Source organism: Rhamphochromis sp. 'chilingali', assembly GCF_963969265.1.
Source record: "Rhamphochromis sp. 'chilingali' genome assembly, chromosome: 17".
NCBI classification, from domain to species: Eukaryota; Metazoa; Chordata; class Actinopteri; order Cichliformes; family Cichlidae; genus Rhamphochromis; species Rhamphochromis sp. 'chilingali'.
This window is the reverse complement of record NC_137944.1, coordinates 34,876,483-34,897,771: the sequence shown is the minus strand read 5'-3', so window position 1 is coordinate 34,897,771 and position 21,289 is coordinate 34,876,483. Positions and strand designations below refer to the sequence as shown.

The window sequence follows — 21,289 nt, the reverse complement described above, 5'->3', positions numbered from 1 at the left end:
ATTGATACGATGCTCTTGCGCTAAGGTCAGTACTTCATAGTTGAAGCTCACAGGTTGGTTCAGTCATGTGACCACGGTGTGACTGTCACAGCTGTGAAGAGTTTCACAGGAAATCTGTGCAAAGGTGAGTTTTAGATTCGTGCGATCATCAGAATGATCAGCTGACCTGCAGGAACCGTGATTATAGCTCAGGTTTGTGCTGGAGCAGCAGGATAAACGCGTCAGGACGAGAATCCTGAGCGAATGAACATTTTTCTCAGCATCAGTAGGACCAAACTGTCACTCTGTCCCACCTCAGCACAGCTCACTATCCTCCTTAACAGGTCAGTTTGGCGGCTGATAGACCGCCTCGGGGAACGCCCCCACCTCACAGGTGCCTACAACTGTCCGCTTAGTCCACAGTGGATTAAAAGAATATTGTGCAACTACACTAAAATACACAATATAAATATGAGGATAAAACCATGCAATATAAATATCACAATAAAATCATGCAAATAAAATTAACACTATGTACCAACACACAGCCTGATCCAAAACAAAATATAAGAACACAATTTTCCACTGTGTGATACATGAACTAGTTTTTCAGCATCACCCTGAGACAGGTGACCCTGAATCCTCCCTTAGTTATGCTGCAATAGACGTAGGCTGCCGGGGGATTCCCATGATGCACTGAGTTTTTCCTTTCCAGTCACCTTTCTCACTCACTATGTGTTAACAGACCTCTCTGCATTTAACCTCTGTCTCTCTTCCACAGCATGTCTTTATCCTGTCTTGTTTCTCTCACCCCGACCGATCACAGCAGATGTCCTTCGTCTGCAGCTTGTAAGGAACTGATCTTTGGAGTTCCACCAGGGACTAAAAACGCCTGGGCTTAGAAAAAAAGACCCCCAGAAACAAACTACAGGGCCAAAGTTCACATATTTGTTGTTGTTTAGTGTTTCATAGTTCAAAGTTCAAATCGCTAATTCTAAATCTTTGATTCACGTACAATCTGAGTGCTTCCATTCAGTAAAAATCTGCAAAATGTCAATTTCATTTTGTGTGTTCCCGTTATTACTCCCTTATTACACACTTATAACATTCAGTAAAACAAAACAACTACCAGAAGTTAAAAGAGACCAATAAGACCAATAAAAATCACTTCAATAAAGCAATCTATTTAAAACATAATGTGTTTGTATTATTATTTTTAGTGTTGGTGTTCCAGGGTTTGCTCTTCCGTGTGTGATCTTCCAGAATAAAGCTGGGAATAAAAAAAAATAGAAACCGTTATCCAGCTGAAGTCTTCCAGATGTTGCTCACTAACATCAGCAGGAAGGCGAGCAGCTGTAGGTCTCAGGCAGACACGGAGAGAAGCCCGCTCCAGCAGGAGGATAAAACTGGTTCTAAACGAGAACAGGGTCAGAATGATCCTCGTGGTGGTTCTGGTCCTCGCGGGGACAGGACTGCGCGTGGACGGCGGTGAGTGACCGTCCTGCAGGAGGCTTAAAAGTGAAAGTAAAGAGTGACGCACATTTCAGACGATCGATTCGCTTTTTATTGTTGATAGATAGAAAAGATATTTGATCGATTCTAGAGCTTTAACCCTGCTGCACAGGCCTGACATCTCAAAACACAGGAGGAAATAGTTTTCACGAGATGTTCCCTGTCTGTAACTGTCCCCACGGACCGAGAGAAAACTCCGTGTTAGTCCATCCTGAGATGACCGAGTGCTGCTTCTAATTTCCACAAGTCTTTACTAACACTGATGTTAGTGCGTTATTTGTCACACTTACCGTGGAACATATATATACTGGAATACTGGGTATAAAAGTCTGGGCTAAGTCTTCTGTTAGAAGGACTGCAGCAGTCCAGGAGTTGGGTTAACTTTCTTTCATTAAGATTGTTTCCATCAAAGTGTTTGCCAGGCTTAATCCAAATTCAGTGCAGCCATACTTGAACTTATTGTTGTATAGTAGGGGAGACCGGGGATAGTTGTAACATTTTTGACATTTCTGTCTGTAAATTGGAGCTCTTTTAAGGTAGTGGATTCAAAATGTAATGCAAAGTATTTACATGTCTCTGCTATTAAATAGTGCAGCTATTTTCTCTGCAGCACAATTACCCATTGCATGGTATGGCCTCAAACACAAAGAGTGAAATGTTACAATTAACCCCCTAGTCTGGGTTAGTTGTAACATATCCTGGGGTGAAATGTAACACAATGAAATAAGGGTACTAACGAAACATTAACATGTAATCTTTGTTTATTCAACACATGAATGCACTTAGAGCCATTTATGTAGCTGTGTGTGTGTGACAGAATGCAGAAATCTAGCTTTTGAACATATTCCAACCCCCCAAAAAAGACAAATTATGGAATTTTCTGCAACTGAATATTTCATTAATTTTGGTTGGTCTTCCTTGAGTTTAGCCTCATTGGCTCAGTGGGCATTATAACCTACAGCTTTTGCACCAATTTTGAACATAACAATGAAGCTGAAAAAATGTAGTTGTTCACCAACATCGCAATTCCATTACTTTTTTTCATGGCTTACCTTGGTGTGGTTTGCAAAGTGCTTCAGAAAGATGAGGAAATCTGTTTCTTGCACCCATCCTGATTTATTTCCACTACCAGTACTTCCTACTGGTCCATCTCTGACACAGTGGTCTGCATAATGTATGTGTGGGAACACAAACAGTGGAGGAATTGTGTTGCCAATGGCATTAACCGCATATACAAAAGCGACCAGTGAACCTCTCTCTGCTGATGTCGTTGCCCCAACTTAACTTAATATAAGTTAAAGTAAAAGTGTGGTAACATCTGCATTATTGTTACAACTAACCCCGACTGTTGCTGTTACAACTAACCCAGACTCCTATAGCCATGAACTAGCTAACATTACAGCCAACGGCTAAAACATTAGCTCTAAAGACCTACACAGAATATATCCCCATAGACATACAAATAACATAATTTAGGTTTGATGAGTTTAACTGCAAAGCAGATAATGCTATTAGAAATTGAAATAAAGTAGAAAAACTTACTTTTTGGCATACAAATTACTTTTTTTGGTGTTAAATTGTCTGTTTTTGACAAAATGTGCTGATTTTTCACGTGTGATAGCAGAACTGAATTAGGCATGCACAGGATGAGTCACATCATTTGAAACTTAGCCCTGATTGGAGAAATTGGAAGTGTTACAACTGACCCACGTTACAACTATCCCCGGTCTCCCCTACATCATTTTACATTTTCTCCTTCCAGCTGAAGATGAGGCGTATGCACAGAATTCGAAGGACGGTGAAAAAATCCTCTTGACATGCATCGCCAGAGGCCAGGGAGCCATCGACGTGGAGATCAAGCGTAACGGGGAGACTGTAACTGAAGAGAAGGGTCTGATGAGATCAGACACTGAGACAAATAAAGACGGCACCTTGGAGATAAGAGCCCATGTGGAGATTTCAAAGGATGACAAGTCTAAGTACAGCTATGAAGTCATTTATAAGAACCAGAACATTAAGCATGACTTCGGTAAGAAAGTTTTCTGTGTTTTCAGACCTGTTGTTGCTTAGGGCTGTGTCAGTTAATGTATTGAGGGCTTGAGTTTCACTGTGAAATTTTGGTGTTTTGCATAATTTATCTATTATTTATAAAGCTGGAAATTCATCTAATATTGTTCTACTCAGACTGTGCATTGCCCTGGAGAGGACCGTCAGAAGTCCAGCGGAGGTGGACAGAGATCCATAATCTGGAGTACTACACCACCGACCCAGGTCTGTAACGCTCCTGTTATAGCAGCACTGAAGTATCAACAAAACTGGAGCAGGTCGGATATGCAGAGAATGAAACTAAGTCGGCAGGAAGTGAAAATGAAACAAGCAATCTCATTTTGGAAGTATCAAAGTTTAATGTGGTCAAAACATTGAGATATTTACATTTACAGTTGTGTCCAAAATGATCCGGATGAATGTCTTACCAAACTTACTTCATCTTGTAACACTCCTCTGTATGTAGCTGGTGCCAGTGTGTTAAAGGTTAAACGTGTTTCACACGCAGATGTAATACAAATAAATAAACAATTTGTTGTTTTTCTTATGGGGAAAATGCCAAATGTTACATGCTGGACCAGTATTGCAGCGCACATCGAAGGACAAACACAGAGCACATGAAATGTGTTTTAGACAGCGTCAGTCTAAACAGTTATTTTTTTTAAACCTTCATTATTTAGACACAGACTTTATTAAAGCCACACTGGGGAAATTCACATTACTGCAGCACAGGGGTCAGCAAGAACTGGGAATAAGAGATATGTTAGAAAATTAAGAGAAAATGTACAACATATATTTTAGCAAAATATTTGTTTTATTGGAGACATTTTTAGTTTTGCTGAACATAAGAAATATGAAATAAAACAGTTGCTTGTCCCTGCAGACTATACTGACACCTGAGTCGCTGACAGCTGTATGCTGGAGACGCTGAGTCCTGTGAAGCCCTGAAGTCTCCATCAGATCTACACACAACACCAGATTTACCAAAACATACTTAATGCAGAGCATTAAGTATGTTTTGTTTTTGCTTTTTTAAAAGTGGAATATTTTCCTTTTAATGCATTTTACAGATCAAGAAACTGATGAGTCAGCATTGAAATGAGGTTCTTTGAAATGAGTTTTTAAAACGTTCCTCTTTAAGCTGAACCTCAGTCACAGTGAACGTCACATGAGGTCAGAGGTGAATTTTATGTATTTTAATAAAATTATCTCAGTTTGTTCATAAGTCTTGTTTCATTATTATTGTGTTTCCTGGTGTAATTTCAAGTGAGCCCTGCAAACTGACCACATGAGCAGCGTGTGTCCAGAAAAGGATGGATGGAGAATTTCATGCAGTCCCTGTTGGAGCGATTTGTTCTTTATTTTTATTATTTTGAAATTTGTTAAAGTTTGTTGTTGGTTAACTTATATCTTTTGTTATTTACACGTTTTATTTGTAGGTTAATACTTGCATCATGTTTTTGTTTTGTTTTGTTGTTTATCTTATTAAGTCAGTCAGGAAGAACTGTGGGGCCATTTTTTCTATAAATTAAGAGACTGGTATAGGACCAGCATGCACTGGGGAGGGCCTATGGTTTTTGTTTTTTTATCAAAACAGGAGAAGCCGCACTAAGCATCAGAAATGGATCTTTGTTATTGTTTGCCAAACTGGATAAATAAACCATAAAACGCAACTTTCAGGTTTTGGACATTTGACTTCTTTTGCCTGCATACAAAATACCACCACAGTGCAGCAGTGGCTTGTAGATTTTAAATTGTTGGATGTTTGGTTGGACAAACAAAGGAATTACCACTGCAGTCCCATTGGAGGGAAGTTTTCAGGAAAGCAAAGAGAAAAAGATTTTAGTGAGTGTCTGTACTGAGTGTTTAAGTAGGAAAATGAAAGACAATATGAAGCATGAAAAATGACATGAGTTCATCTTTTGAATTAATTTATGTGGCTGATAAAGTGGCATCACTTTAGCTGCACAGTTCTGTACTTTGAGATACTCGATGGGATTTATTTTAATTGAAAACTTAAGGCTCCAAGTAGATTTCTTAATTTAACCATTATTACTGGTTGTTTGAGGACAGGGGGGGGGGGGGGGGGGATTTCTATTCACTAAAATAATTAATTATCTTCACTGATAAAGCAAACAGCCGCAGATCGATCCTTCTGAGAGTCAGCCGCTGACAGGACAGAGCGTTGAAATCATCTATATTATTATTTATATTATTATTATTATTATTATCAACAGTTTACGCACCACATGCATTACGGCGTGACGTCAGCAGGCGGCGGCAGAACCCTCGCGTTTGAACCACAGCGGTGTAGCTGTGCGGTCTGTCGGCTTATCGAGCTCGTGTTTGGGTGTGTTGCAGCTTCAGCTGAGCCTCCACAGTCGGAGACGCTCTTCGGGAACAAACAGCCGGCGGACACTCGGAGGTCTGAGTTTCTTCGGAGCTTCTTCTTTATTTTTGTCGTTAAGGCTAATCTCGTTAGCTTATGCCTGCGTCGTTACCATGGTGACGCTCCGAGGCAGAGGGGACGCGGACCGGAGAAACGGGCCGAGCACGAGCACCGGGACCCCGGCACGATCTGAGATAAAGACCCGGAGGAGGAAGAACGCTCCCCGGATTCAAGAGTCCGGACGGTCCGATGTGAGTGTGTCCGTGTTCGGTGTGTAAGGTTCAACTCACGGCGACGTTTAAATGACCGTCAGTTTAACCGGAGGGAGGAAAACGTTAAACTGACCGGGAGAGGACCGGGGGGCAGCTTTTTAAACTTATTTTGGTAAAAATCAGTAAACAGGTGGAGTTTCCTCCTGGTCTCACTCGCTGCTTTAACGAGCTTTAGTAAAAGTCCGGGTAATAAATAAAAACCCTGTGTTTAAAGATGGCCGCCGAGTGAGAGCGAAGCTTAGTCTCTGAGAACGAAATGTAAAGAAATACGTTTAAAAAACAAATTAAATGTATAAATTACATCTCAAAGAAAAGTAACCGTATTTTTATCATTATTATTATAAATATTTTTTTTTAAAAACCTTCCAGATATTTTCATTAGTGTTCGGGTTTAAATCGGAAACTAAACGTTTTTTAATTACGCTGCAGATATTTTACTAGTTTATTCTGAGATCAGCCGCTTGTTTTGTTTTTCTTAACTTTACATCGGCCTCATGTAAACCACTGTAAGGTCACATGGTGCAGCAGGCTCCCTGGTCATGTGACAGGTGTAAAATACCCCTCTGGTCTTTAGCTGCAGTCGTGTGAAGCTCACTGAGTGTAAATGTCTGTGATCACGCGTGTATCACTTGTAGTGCTGTAGGCGCCTCCAAATGAGTGCGAGTGACCCGACCTCTCACATCTTCCTCAGGTATGTAAATCTGAGGATGAGGAGCAGAACCTCACCGATTCCGAAACACCCGAGGATGAAGATGAGAAAGCAGCAGGAAGCGTCATCAGGTCAGACAAAAGTCACCAGTTAAAGCTGTTTTACTGAGCATGCTCAGAGCTAAAATGATGAGCTGGGCGATTACATTTCATCATGGCACCTGTGTCGGCGTGCAGGAGGAACTGCGCTCAGAAACAATCCAACTGCAGGCCACAGGACACAGATGTGAACGGTGCTTTTAAACCGGCTCTAACTGTGGTTCAGGAGTCAGTGTGTGACGTGAATCTTTCATTTTACTGTCACTGACGTTGGTTTTGTGTTGGCAGGAAATCTCAGCGGCTCCAGAAGCGTTCAGGTGAGAAAAACAACGCTAGCAGGAAGACGTGAAAGGTCTCAGAGTTCACACTGTGCACTTTATTAAACTTTACACACAAAGACAGGAAAACATCTCACACGGGAACAGCACAAGACCACAAAGTGGTCCATTATTTTTCCAGCTGCAGAACAAAACATTTCTCTGAATATTTATTTATGTAAGAGCATCATTCAAAGTCCTGATATTTTATATGTTTATGAGGGGAAACGGTTTTAATATGTATTTAAAATATGCTGAGCTTCAGTGGTGGTTTTACCCATCAGTGCTGTGTACCTGCACGTCTCTAATATTATGACTTCATATTGAAGATGCATTGGACACAACATTAGAAACACCTCTTAATGTAAAACAGTCCAGCATCAGTCGGAAACACGAGCTCAGGAATTAAAGGTTGTAGTTTCTCCCCTGTGTGTGTGTGTGTGTGTGTGTGTGTGTGTGTGTGTGTGTGTGCGCGCGTGTCAGGCGGCCGGCTGAGGAGAAGCACGAGGCTGACCAAAGTGACGAGCAGGTACGAGGCCTCCAACATGTTCGATGGCATCAGCACCAAGTAAGAAAATCCTCCTGACATGTGAGGTGATGGACGTGCAGTAAAAGCCGTGACGTAGAAACTGAGATGAGTTCAGGTTATGATGCCATCAATGACACTTTGATTGTTAACCCTGAGACAGCCAAAGAAAGAAGCACACAGAACAACAGCTCTGTGTTTGATCGTCCCTGCTGGGATTCACAGATGTCTTTGATACATTAAAAGTCTGAAGTTTAACCTGAGCAGCTCAGAGTGATGTGATGAATGAGGCCACATGTGGCCGTCCGCCGTGTTTGCACTGATCTTTATGCCACAAACCTGTACGATTGTGATAATACGGTAGATTGAATCCTGGTGACGTCCACGCTGTTCTCTTTGCAGCGCCGCCAGGTCGGTCCTGAACAGGATGGACAGCATGAAGAAGAAGAGGCGGCTCAGTAACAACAAGGAAGGAGTGAGTAGAGCCGTTAGAGTGGATCAGTGACTATAAGTATTTATAAGTATTTATCCTGCCTGTTTGCACAAAGAAACGTCTCTCTGTTCAGTTCTCAGTCATTACAGGCAAAATCATTCCTCTGGACACGCTCGGGTAGAAGGACTGGACTGAAAATGAGTGACAAAGAAAACCTTTTTCAGACTTTTGGCTCATTGGAAGAAAAATATAAAGAAACGAGGGTCAGCACAGTACTGTAATTAAAGAGCTCACAGATGCTGATCTGTATAAGCGAGGACTCAAACCAGACGCTGTGTCAAGTATTTTCTGCCACAAGTCAGAGGTCATCAAAGGTCACGACCCCGTTGACCAGGAGTGACATCGGCCCAAACAGTCTGCTCAGATACAGACAGCTGTGCGCTGGTCACCAGCTGTTCTGGGGTCAGTAACTGTGGTCGTCTGTGATCGTCTCCATCATCACAAACAGTCTTGAGTCTTTTTCTTTCTTTAAGGATCAAATAGAAAACACTGACATGTTTCCCTCACCGTAACCTTTTGGCATCATTACCCAGACTGCACTGCAACACAAACATCTAAGGCAGCTGCAGTGTTTATAAAGGCACACGCGTGTGTGCGCTTTCTGGCGTCACTGTTGCCGTGGAGCTGTGTCGTGTTTTGTTGTTAGGAGCTGTGTTTATGTTTTTACGCTGATAATCAACGCTGAGAGTTTGTTTACATCCCGAGTCAGCTGTAAACCCTCAGCTGAGGCCGCCGTCTCGGTGGGCGCTGCCTCTCTTATCAGGTCTTTATGAGGGCGGTGGACCCGGCTGCACCCAGCCCCCCTCCCACTGCTCGCGGCTTGTGGGGAGGGGGCAACGTCTATATCAGCTGGCACCATATTGGAAAGCAGCCGACAAGCACCAGCCCTTATTTTGTGTCCACATGTTCATATTTCCTCCTCACATGGAGTTTCTGCTGCTCTGAATGAGTAAAACAATGAGAGTCGTTGAGACGTTTGTAATCAGAGTGTGTGAAGTGTGGCGTGTGCTTTACATCCTGTCAGAGAACAACAGCAGGCTCGCAGATCTTCTGTCCCAGCCGTGGATGTTCACATCAGTCAGGTTTCTAATAATGAGTCTGTATGTGCAGTAATCCCAGTGAACCAAAAGCTTGCCTGAAACTCTCAGTTTGGTCAAGTTTTCTTCTACTCATGGATCTGTGTAATGTCTGTCTAATCCTAAGGTGCACCTTAAAGGGGGAGGAGCTACAACACCTTGACAGAGGATGACCTGAGGGGCTGCAAGGCCCAGAATAATAAGGATTACTTTAAACTGCGTGTTATTCTAAGGCACTGGTCCAGTCTAATGTCAGTCCACCTATCATTACTTTGTAGCTCACGGTTGGCCGCTAGCGGACATTCGAGGCTCTGGTTGCCGAGGTGACCATTTAACATATTTTCCACACTGCCACATATCAATCAGTGATAATAATAATAGATTGCATTTATATAGTACTTTTCGGGACCCCTCAAAGCGCTTTACAATGCCACTATTCATTCACTCTCACACACTGGTGGAGGCAGCTACAGTCGTAGCCACAGCTGCCCTGGGACAGACTGACAGAAGCGAGGCTGCCATATCGCGCCATCGGCCCCTCTGGCCAACACCAGTAGGTGGTAGGTGAAGTGTTTTGCCCAAAGACACGACCACCGAGACTGTCCGAGCCGGGGCTCGAACCGGCAACTTTCCAATTACAAGACGAACACCCAACTCTTGAGCCACGATCGCCCCGTGATAACCTGCATCCTCATTAGGGGTCACGGTTAGAACACAAACATGGAGCTGGAAACGAGCAGAACAGGTCGACTTTGAAAAGTGTCAGAGCTGTGACATCACACAGGCCCACAGCTCTGTGTCCAGAGTGGGAGTTTGTGTTTATATTAGCGGTTCTGAAATGTTCCTCAGTAACGAGTTAACTGATCTGTGAAATGTCCAAAAACAGTCCCATCCCTCGTTGTCACGTTGGTCACTTTAATCAGATGCATTACTTGGATAAACACAGGGATGATTAACTGATCGTTACACACCTAATAACTGATACATTTGCAGAAGATCTACTCTAAAGCCCAGAGGAGTAAAACACCAGTCCCACTACGAGGAGAGCTCAGCGACAGCGAGGACAGCCGAGGTCAGTGCAGATGGTTAGGAGCAGAGGAATGATGACGAGAGGGAGACGTGGTGGTAAAAACGTCTTCTCTGGTGTCTCCAGGGGCGGGCTTTGACGAGGACAGCAGGAAGGCCGTAACAGCAGATGAAGACAGCAACTGCAGCGTCGGCCACAACGTTGATGCCAAACTGAGCCGAGCCTCGTCGCTGTACCAAGGCCCGACCAGCGGTCAGTACGCCGCTCCAAACACGCCGTCTGTACATGCTGAGTAATACAATAAAAACCCTAAAAGCCTACAAATCGGTGAACAACGGGTTCTTCAGGAGAAAAATAAAACCACACACTTGAAACGTACTGAAGCTCCAGCTCTGATGATTTTGTTTTCTCTGGTATCGATTAGATGTCCTGAGAGGAACCTTCCCGGTCAGCGCCTCCGGAGCGAACACGACCCGCAGAGCAGCCTTCAGGTCAGAGCGTGGACACGCCTTTCCTCTCTCCTTCAAATAAAGCAGGACACAGCTGAACGCTGAAGTATGATGTAATGTGAAGAAGGTTAGCTGCACAGGCTAAACCCTCGAAAACTCAGGTCACACTTTTTCTGCATTCTGGTTTTTATTAATTTTCCCTCACAAATGTTCCTGTATCTGTTTGATCCTGAGGGGCCACCATAGACTGACGTATAAACTGTGACATCACTGGCTTTTAAAACCTTTACAAACTTGCTTTTAAAGTCCTACGATTTCACCAAACTGGAGCTCAGCCCTGTTAGTGCTGTAACCTCAGCAGCCATGCTGTTGGTCAGCTGATGTCATTAAAAATGCTCCAGCAGCACAAACACAGTGCCGAGGTGGGTGATGTAAAATCACCGCCTTCACTACAGGAATAACAGATCTTATCATCATCACCAAAACTTCACCTGTTGGATGCTTCACCTTCATCCGTCACACTCAGGTCTCTGTTTCTTCCTGCAGACCCACTAAGAGCGCCTGGTCCAAACAATCTGATGAAGACTCTGATGATGAAGAGGAGGAGGCCCCTGACAGGTCAGAGACAGCCAATCTGATTGGATCATCAAACCACTTCCTGATACATCGTCCATCATCAATGCTTTTAACTGTGAAGCACGAGGCGTATGGAGTAGATTAGATGTGGATTGCTGCCTGTCTTACTGAGACTTGTCTCTCCCTCTCAGCTGTCTCCCACTCAGCCTGCGTACCGGCAACCTTTTGGAAACCCGCAACGACAAGATAGCTGCAGGAGCGGGCCTGGCGGACATCGATCCCATGGCCATCGACCAATCTGTGAGATTAAACCTTAGATATGTTCTCCTGTGACCTCGTGTTTTACACATGATTCACAGAAAAATCTTCTCATTGTGTTGTTTTGTTCTCCACCTGATCCTGTTATTTCCTTCCTTCCTTCCTTCCTTCCTTCCTTCCTTCCTTCCTCAGGTGGGTTTTGACAGTATTGGGGGTCTGTCAGGTCACATCTCAGCTCTGAAGGAGATGGTCGTCTTCCCCCTTCTCTACCCTGAGGTCTTTGACAACTTCAAGATTCAGCCTCCCAGGTGACACACACACACACGTCAGGTATTCATGTCTTGTGGGGACGTCTAATAGACGTCATGCGTTCCCTAGCCTCTTACCCTAACTTTAACCTAACTGTAACCCTGAGACTAAAATCCCTTCAAACTCTTTGGTAACAGAATTTTGGTCCCCACAAGTATAGTAAACTTTGCAGCTCAGAGGAAGCATGAGACTGAATGATGTGAGTGGGCCGAGGTCAAAGGTTGGACTTCATGTTTTTAAGACGGATTACACAGTGAACACGCTCCACCTGCGTCTCTCTGCAGAGGGTGTCTGTTTTACGGCCCTCCCGGGACGGGGAAGACGCTGGTTGCACGGGCGTTGGCCAACGAGTGTAGCCACGGCAACAGGAAGGTGTCCTTCTTCATGAGGAAGGGAGCCGACGTCCTCAGCAAGTGGGTGGGCGAGTCAGAGCGGCAGCTGCGGCTGCTGTTTGAGCAGGTAAACGTTCACCTGAGTCATACTGAAGCAGGAAATATGATTTGAGTGAGTTTAATGAGTCTGAGCAGAGAGAAGCTGCTTCTGAGCAGACACTGTGACCTGTATCTGCATATATCCGTTTGTGTCAGCAGCACTTTAATACTCTGACAGTGTCTGTGTTAGAAACTTTGAAATCAAACTCTTTAAACAAACCCTGTGAATTTAAATTCATTTAATTCATCGTGAACAGGTTTAAAGTGTGTGTGGGTGTGTGTGGGTGTGTGTGGGTGTGGGGTACTCAGGCGTATCGGATGCGTCCGTCCATCATCTTCTTCGATGAGATCGACGGTCTGGCTCCGGTCCGATCCAGCAGGCAGGACCAGATCCACAGGTCAGTTTCAGCTTCTCCACACGTGTCACCTCAGCGGTGTCAGAGTTTGAGGTTCAGTGTAACGGGTCAGAGGCGCCGCCGCCGCTGTAGATTGTTTGTAAACGTTTGTAAAGTTATTCCTGACACAAAGGAAACGTGTGCCAGACTAAATAAATGGAAATCCTCGCAGCTCCATCGTGTCGACGCTCCTCGCTCTGATGGACGGGCTCGACAGTCGAGGGGAGGTCGTCGTGATCGGAGCCACAAACCGGCTCGACTCCATCGACCCTGCGCTGCGGCGGCCCGGGCGCTTTGACCGCGAGTTCCTGTTCGGCCTTCCCGACAGAGAGGTGACTCTTTACTTTATTAGATTTTATATATTTTCAGCTGCATCCATAATCTCTGCAGTGTCAGTGTGGGCTGGTGTTAAAAAATCTACCAGCACGGTTGTGATGAAGGGAAGTGATTGTTTCAGGATCAGGATGTAAACGTGTTTGTTTCCGCTGTAAAGTTTTACTGTGGGAGTCGGAGGCCGCCTCTGCTGGAGCCTCTGCTGGACATCAGAGGAACTGCAGCAGGGACCTTAATTTAGGTGTGTGTGTGTTTCAGGCTCGTAAAGACATTCTGAAGATCCACACTCGGCAGTGGAAACCTCCTCCGTCTGAAGACTTTCTCGATGAACTGTCAGAAAAATGTGTCGGTGAGAAAAATGGCAGCAGCTTTTTTTTGTCTCAGGAAAATGTAGTTATTTTTTTATTGGTAACCTGACTTCCTGAGCCTCTGTCGCTCTCAGGTTACTGCGGCGCTGATATCAGGGCGGTGTGCACCGAGGCGGCATTGTGCGCTCTGCGCCGACGCTACCCGCAGATCTACGGCACGTCCCAGAAGCTCCTGCTGGACGTCTCCTCCATCGCCGTCAGCAGCTGCGACTTTGCAGCAGCCCTGAAGAAGATGTCGCCCACCTCGCACCGCTCTGCCGCCTCCCCGGCCAAACCGCTGTCCCCTGTGGTCCACCTGCTTCTAGGCGGCGCCCTGCAAGAAATCCTCAATGCCCTGCAGAGGATGTTTCCACACGCTGAGGAGGGCATGAAGAGGAAGAGGGAACCAGGTGAGCCAGAGGCCAAAGTTCTGCTGTGTCTACACATCACTTCCTGTTTACAAACTTCCTGTTTCCTGTGTCAGACCTGACCTCGGGTATCGTCGATGACACTCTGATGTTTGACGAAGACGAGGGCCCCAGCATCTCCAAACCCTCCAAGAACAAAACCTTCCTGCACTTCTTCAGGTGAGCCTTTATCCACACCTGAGGGGCGTGACTATGAAGTGAATCACCATGGTAACAGAAGCCGAGTCTAAAGCTGGGTCAAAGCGCCACATTTTCACTGATTCCTGTGATCCGAGGTTAGATTCTGTGTGTTAAAGTGCAGTAAAGGTGCCGCAGCAAACACTGCGTTGCAGTATCGCAGGTATGACTTATACATGTACGTGATTTATGTGTTCAACTGGTCATGTAGAAAGCAGGGATGGCCTCTATAAACACTGCGTGCTCTCATCGATTATCTCCCCCACGCTGCATTCTCTGATCCTCTCCCCCGACCTGTAGGAGTGCCGTCAAACAGCCGACGTCTCACCGCCCCAGGATCTTGCTGGCAGATCGTCCTGGCGCTGGTCAAACCTCCCACCTGGCCCCCGCCATCCTGCACGCTTTGGAGCGTTTCACCGTCCACAGCCTGGACTCAGCGGTGCTGTTTGGTGTCAGCAGCACCTCGCCAGAGGAAGCCTGTGCACAGGTGACTCCTCCAGACATGTGCATCTACAGGTCGACACGCATGTGCACACAAACATAAACACACTTCATAAAAACTTCATTTAATCATTTTAGAAGTGTTAACAGGCGGCTCTGTGGTTCTTTCTGACTCTGTAATGTTTTTAATTATTTAAAGCAGCCTGTCTGTGCCGGACAGTCTCAGGATGTGAACTTTGACCTTTACCCTGATCAGGTGTTCTGTGAGGCCAAGCGGACGTCTCCCAGCATCCTCTACATACCGCACATCCAGCAGTGGTGGGACACTGCGGGGCCGGCACTGAGGGCATCCTTCCTCAGCCTGCTGGGCAGCATCCCGTCCTTCTCCCCCATCCTCCTCCTCGCCACCTGCAGCGTGTCCTTCCAGCAGCTGGACCCAGAGGTGAGGACTGAAGCTTTATCTTTCCTTTGTCCCTCAGCTGTGTCCCTGTGCGTGGAGGTTTTACAGGTTTTTATCTTCGATGCTGTGCTGCTCCCAGATCCAGAGCCTGTTTCGGGAGGACTACGGGGAGGTCTACGTCCTCAGAGTTCCCACCCAGCAGGAGAGGACCAGCTTCTTCCAGGATCTCATTCTGAACCAGGCGGCCGAGGCCCCTCCCTCTAAGAGAAAAACATGTGTGTGACTCCGCCTTCATGCTGCGGTTGTTAAGCCCAGAGTGTGATAGATCGCTCACTCTTTCCTCCTCCTCCTCTCTCAGTATCTCAGGCAATGGAGGTCCTCCCCCTAGCTCCACCGCCGCCTCCTCGCAAAATGTCGGCGCAAGAGCACCTCCGCCTGGAGGAGCAGGAGGAGGACGTGCTGCGAGAGCTCCGTCTCTTCCTGCGAAACATCACCGAGCGCCTGTCTCTGGACCGCCGCTTCAAAGCCTTCACCAAACCGGTCGACATCGAGGAGGTGAGAGTTTGAGAGAAAACACGCCGACATCTGCCGCTCAGTTTTAAGGTCGTGAATAATTAAACAAACGGAATCGGATCAGTTCACGCCTTCCTCCCAGCTCCACGCCGTACATGTTATTAAAAAGCGTGCAGCAGATTCAGTGCAGGTTGATGAGGTCAGATGGCAAGACCAGACTCACGGGTCAGCAGTCGTCTTAGCTGAGCCCGGTTCTGTCGGAGGTTTCTTCCTGTTAAAAGGGAGTTTTTCCTTCCCGCTGTCGCCACAGTGCTTGTTCATGAGGTCGTCTGACTGTGGGCTGTTCTGTTTTCTTTATATTATTGTAGGGTTTGTATCTTACCAGATAAAGCACCTTGAGGCAACTGTGATTTAGTGATATATAGATAAAATTGAATAGAATGTTGGAACAAATCCACACATTCAGCATTCACTAAATCAGATTTTAGTTTCCCATCAGCACGCGGAGCAAACGTCAGAAATGTTGACTACAATCACGTCAGACCGCAGCCACACGCCGACACTGTGCATGACATCATGATTGGCCTGTTTCCTGTTCTGACTGTTGATTGGCTCATTGGTGTCAGGGGAAGGCCAACCAGGGGTTTATAAAACGGAAACAACGCTGCCGCTCTCGCCTGTTCGATCTGTGAATCAGCCCAGAGTATTTGTCTCTGCTGCCCCCGAGTGGCCAAACCAAACACCATCAGCAGAAACCCTCCTTCCTCTCCTCCAGGTCCCCGACTATCTGATGGTGATTAAGAAGCCCATGGACCTCTCCACCCTGCTCACCAACATCGACCAGCACAAGTACGTCACCGTCGGCGAGTTCATGGCGGACGCTGACTTCATCTGGAAGAACGCTCTGGAGTACAACCCGGACAGCGACCCCATGGGTGAGACGACATCACCCGTGACCGTTCTCTTGGTTTGTCCTCTGCCCCACAGTCTCCTTCCTTTTCTTAAGTTTCTTCTTCTTCTGCTGTCTGTATGAGACAGACGGAGCAGGCGTCTCCAGGTGGAAACATTTCCACAATGGGCGGGGCTATAAGTTCAGCTGTTGGGTGGGGGGAAAAAAATCCTTTTCTGTTTGTCTGCGTCTGTTTGAGGAGAGACGAACTAAACAGAAGCAGATTTCTCAGCTGGACTCACCTGTGGAGAGGTGATAAAAAACCTGTTTGTTTTACTGCGTGTGTGTGTGTGTGTGTGTGCGTGTGTGTGTGCCAGATCGCAACATCCGTCACCGAGCGTGCGCCCTGAAGGACACGGTCCGCGCCATCATCAGAGACGAGCTGGACGAAGACTTCGAGAGAGTCTGCGAGGAGATCAGAGAGTCGCGCATCCACAGAGGTGAAACTCAGCCAGATGTTCACGCCTCATCCAGCTGCTGCTAACAGTGTACTGTCAAACTTTATATTAAGACTTTTATTTTGGTGACAGCTCTGATGATGGCCAACCCGCAGGAGGCCGATGGCGTCTGCAGCTCGGCGTTCTCCAGAAACACTCTCCAACGTAAGTTCACCCCTGAACTGAAACAGCACGGGGCGGCTCAGACTCTCTGCGCACTGTTAGTCACAGACGTCAGCAGCTGCTTAACAAAACTGTTAGAAATATGAGTGACGTGAGAGCAAACCAGCAGACATCACATCAGGTCTGATCAGGGTCAGCGTGTGCACCAGTGAGCCGTCAACCCCCCGTCAGGTTCTGCTCAGCCACTGTTAGCAGTGCTGATAAGCCCCGCCCCTACTTTTAATTGGTCCGTGAGAGAGAAGTGACAGTTGATGAGTGCACCAGTTTCACTTCCTGTTTCAGAGTCTGGACTCACGTACCAAACATTAGGACATCAGGCTGCTCCAAAAATATTCTTCAGAAGTTCTCAAAACTCAGCTGCTTTCACAAAATGCCAAAAAGATGACATTTAAATCACAAAAACAGTCGATTTTATAAGATTGTAACCATCAAACTTTATAAAAACCTTAAGTAATGAATCAGTTTTAAAGTCGTCTGTCAGCCAGCGAGCTGATTCTCCTCGTCTGTGGATCTACAGAAATGTGTTTTTTCTTTGGGATCGCCTCCTCAGAGCAGCTTTTAGATCAAATGAGAGTAAAACAGAAGTCGTCATGTTAACGATGGATTCACAGACTCGCAGCAGGACTGAGGCTCCGGGTTCGTCTCACGCTGTGAAACGTCTGATGAACAGAGAGCTTGGCGCTTCTTTCGGCTGCTGCAGCAAAAAGCTGCTTTTAAAAACGTCTCAGTGAAAGCGAAAGCAGCGAGAGCAGGAAGCCACAGTGTTTGCTCAAACGTGAGAGCCGCAGGGCAGGCGAGGACAGGAAGAGGCAGAGAGGACGAGAAGTGACCTTTCTCTCTAATGACCTTTACTCTTCCTCCTCCCCGCTCCACCCCCACCCCCACTTCTGTTTTCCAGCTCGTAAGAAGAAACGTTACAGACGGCCCCGAAAGTCCAAGTGGAGCACCGGCGTCATTAAGAAACCTAAGAAGAAGAAGAAGAAGAAGGAGGAGGAGCCACCAGTCCCATCCTCCTCCTCTTCCTCCTTCACCTCCCTCTCCTCCATGTCCAGTAAGTTCAGCTCTGAGTCGAGTGCGGAGGAGGTCAGAGCTGCTGGACGGCGAGCGGTGAACGGGTCTGCTGGTGCTGGCTCGTCCAGCCCATCAGAGAGCAGTGACGGCGGCCTGAGTGGGTTCCATCGCACCCCAAACCGCATCACAAGATCCCACAACGGAGTCCTCACGAACGGGTATCACCGCCACACCGAGCCGGTTCATCGCCAGCTGGCTGATGGCGTACCTGTAGGCGTGCGTCGAACCCGCTCATCAAAGACCCTCCCAGGCCCGGAGACCGTGCTGAACGGCCAGACCGCGGACAGCTTAGGTCTGTGCGCGTGAGCACGAGCAGTGCGAGCGCCTCGCTGTACTAACCGACTCACTGGACCGCTTCAGAGCGCAGCCGCTGCCGATCGAGCTTCTACAGGCCGCCGCTTCACGCTACGAGGCTCCGCAGCGCTCCGGGCATCGAGCAGGAGGAGCGTGTGAGGTGCTTTGAATGAAACACGCTGCAGGAGCGCTAACGCGGCTCTGTGGTTCAGCACACACTGTAAATACCACACACACACACACACACACACACACACACACACACACACACACACACAGAGCGGAGCTTTGCATCTGTAAATCTGATGGCTGCATCACGCCAATCAGACCTGACCTGTTAGCTTCCGCCTCCAGGTATGAGAACACTGCAGTTCCTCTGACGCAGCGCTGAGTGGTGTTTTTTAAATTATCTGACCAATAACACGGCTGCTGTGTGTGTGTGTGTTGCAGCTTTCTAACAAATCAGAATATTAATCCCAAAGGAAATGATGTCTACCGTTAGCTGAAAACTCAACAGTCATTTCTTTTTGCCATAACCTGGTTGATTCCAGCTGTGAAGGCATAGAGTTGGCTGTTTGTGGGAGGCACTGCAGGGTAATGCCCTCTTCCTCTGCTTGTCTTCCTCCTCAGAGAAGAGCGAACAGTCTGAGTCGAGGGCCAACAAGGCGGCTTTGGAGCAGGTGTTGAGTCGGGACAGGCCGGAGCAGCAGGAAGAAACTCCACCGCTGATCGTCGATCGCAGCAAACTGAAGGTGAGTCCCAGCTCGCCTCTTTAAGGGGCTCAGACTGAATAAAACGTGACGCTGTGTTCATTAGAGTCAGCGTTCATCAGTGAGCAGATCCTGGATCAGCGTGAAGAGAATAACCTTCACACTGTACTCAGTGTGACCGTAAACCCATCAACGCAGAGTTAACAAGGTCACAGACACAGCTGGAGCCCCCTGCTGGCTGTTAACGTAACTGCAGATTTACATGTCCAGCTTCGTTTCACTCTTCATACCTGGATGGTCCGTCTGAGTTTACATACAGAGTGAAGTATACTTGACAAACATGAGGAACAAGAAGCTGCGGCTGTCCTGCTTTACCGGTCAGACGCCTTGAGTTTGTCCTTTTACGATGAGGAGGAAGCTCTTCATCGTCTCCGTCTGCTCTCAGCGAGTCGTCAGGAAGCTGAACATGAAGGAATCTGCTCACGTCTGACTGTAGGAAGCTGTCTGCTCACATCTTCAGTCTGCAGCACCAACGGTTGAAGAGCTGCTTTCAGACCGGAAACAAACAGGAAGTCGCACAGCATCCCCTCCCCCACCCCAGCAGCCAGTAATGAATAAAGCAGGGGCCGTGGGCCCCACGGGCCTCTGCAGGCACCACCTCAAACCGGTTTCTGTTTTCCAGGAGCTCCTGAGGAGAGCCGTGGCGAAGACGGATGGCGCAGAGGTGGAGCCACTGGAGAAGCTTTACGCCCGGCTCGCTCAGTGCATCTACCGACACAGAGACAACTGCAACAAGGCAGAGCTGCTGCAGGTACGACGCCCACAGAGACCCAGAGGGCGCTCATGTGACCTCAGTATAAATAACTGATTACAGTAGCTACTTTATCAGGTACCAGCCTCCAGCCTGCAGCGCACAGACACCAACAGCACATTTTCAGTTTTCTCACTTTTGCTTTCCAGGAAATGAAGACAGAAATCGATCGATTCTCCTGACCTCCAGCAGCTCGACTTCAATAAACCTCAGTGTTCAAACAAACGCGTCGTTCATTCGTCAGGAATCGTTCAGTTTCTCCTCTCAGGTGTGCTTTATCGCAGTGCTTTTCAAACAGTAATACCATGTTTATCTCCATGCTGTTTGTCTGATGTCGCTTTAATAAAGTCTCTGTGAGCGTGAATGAAGCCGCCGTCTGTTTCCTGTTCAGCTGACCGCTGAAAGCCTGCACATGCGACTCCAGCACGAAACCACAGAATAAAACCATGAAAACATGCAGCTGGGGTCACAGGCCTCAGAAGAGTTGACAGAAATGCAGATGTGGGAAACGTTAGTATCTGAGTGTTTACAGAGAGCTGGAAACAGTTTCAAGGGCTTCAGACTCAAAGAGCTTCTTTCAGTTTCTCACATGAATCCGTTAGTATTAAATAAAATAAATGATATTAGTGATTTGTAAGTAAGGCTAGAGTTCAGTGTATGATGGTGGATTTTCTCTCCTGTGTGTGTGTGATGGTACTTTTACTCTGAAAGTCGCAGCGCAGCCATGTGACGTAACCACAAAGGCTCTGCTCGTGCCCTCCATGCTCCTATATGTGTGTGTATATTTAAAAAATAAAAAATAATTAATGTATGTCACACACTGACCTCAGCACGCTGACAGACGCTTCCGCTTTCTTCAAAATAAAGTCTTTTTATACATTGTTAGTGGTTTGTCGATGCCACGGTGAGCTGAGTGCTGATAAGTGATCGTCATTAGCTTTCATTTTAATATATTTTCTTAGTTTCCTTTCATCTACATTGCGCTTGCGCGTACTTTTATTTTGACTGAACACATCCCAGAATATGAAACGCTGTAAAACAAACTTATTGTTTTTACTTGGAAGAAAACACCACCCAGGGCTGGAGCCTGTGCCGGCTACCGCAGGGCGAGAGGCGGGGTTCACCTGGACGGGTAACCAGGCTGTCAGGGGGCTAACACAGACGGACGACCGTTCACTCACACAGTCCACGTAGAATCACCAGGTATCCTAAACGCTTTAGACTGTGAGAGGAAGCCGGAGTACCTGGAGATAACTTCCACACAGAAAAGCTCAGAGGATTCAAACCCACATCCTAAACATTATTACACTAACTGAAATTTAAAATAAAAAATAACAAAGGATCATTTTTAAATGAAATATTTCTAATACTATTAGTGATATGTAAGAACAGC

The 21,289-nt window shown here is 46.7% G+C and overlaps 2 protein-coding genes across 7 annotated transcripts; both read left to right on the top strand.

Annotated features, from left to right (window-relative positions):
- The first annotated feature begins 1,340 nt into the window (after positions 1 to 1,340).
- On the top strand, positions 1,341 to 4,907 carry LOC308384853 (uncharacterized protein). The gene is made up of 4 exons (XM_080863487.1): positions 1,341 to 1,467; positions 3,254 to 3,520; positions 3,676 to 3,762; positions 4,421 to 4,907. Exons 1-4 carry the CDS (start codon positions 1,413 to 1,415, stop codon positions 4,435 to 4,437), a joined length of 426 nt encoding a protein of 141 aa, XP_080719613.1. The 5' UTR covers positions 1,341 to 1,412; the 3' UTR covers positions 4,438 to 4,907.
- Positions 4,908 to 5,817: 910 nt separating this feature from the next.
- On the top strand, positions 5,818 to 20,979 carry LOC308384839 (ATPase family AAA domain-containing protein 2-like). Of its 6 annotated transcripts, XR_013969406.1 has the most exons (29): positions 5,818 to 6,177; positions 6,890 to 6,978; positions 7,234 to 7,262; positions 7,746 to 7,830; positions 8,191 to 8,263; positions 10,351 to 10,429; positions 10,511 to 10,636; positions 10,809 to 10,875; positions 11,380 to 11,451; positions 11,601 to 11,709; positions 11,860 to 11,975; positions 12,261 to 12,435; positions 12,717 to 12,805; positions 12,975 to 13,134; positions 13,394 to 13,484; positions 13,578 to 13,892; positions 13,967 to 14,069; positions 14,388 to 14,574; positions 14,785 to 14,970; positions 15,068 to 15,203; positions 15,287 to 15,483; positions 16,217 to 16,376; positions 16,708 to 16,830; positions 16,921 to 16,992; positions 17,909 to 18,061; positions 19,006 to 19,127; positions 19,768 to 19,896; positions 20,046 to 20,164; positions 20,961 to 20,979. XR_013969406.1 is itself a non-coding variant. In XM_080863469.1 (28 exons), the coding sequence occupies exons 1-28, from the start codon at positions 6,040 to 6,042 to the stop codon at positions 20,076 to 20,078; spliced, it is 3,414 nt and encodes a 1,137-aa protein (XP_080719595.1). In that variant the 5' UTR covers positions 5,818 to 6,039; the 3' UTR covers positions 20,079 to 20,260. The 6 variants fall into 6 exon arrangements, 2 of the variants coding, with proteins under 2 accessions (XP_080719595.1, XP_080719596.1); XM_080863469.1 differs by lacking the exon at positions 20,961 to 20,979 and having other exon boundaries at positions 20,046 to 20,260; XM_080863470.1 differs by lacking the exon at positions 20,961 to 20,979 and having other exon boundaries at positions 17,909 to 18,373; positions 20,046 to 20,260.
- Positions 20,980 to 21,289: the final 310 nt, after the last annotated feature.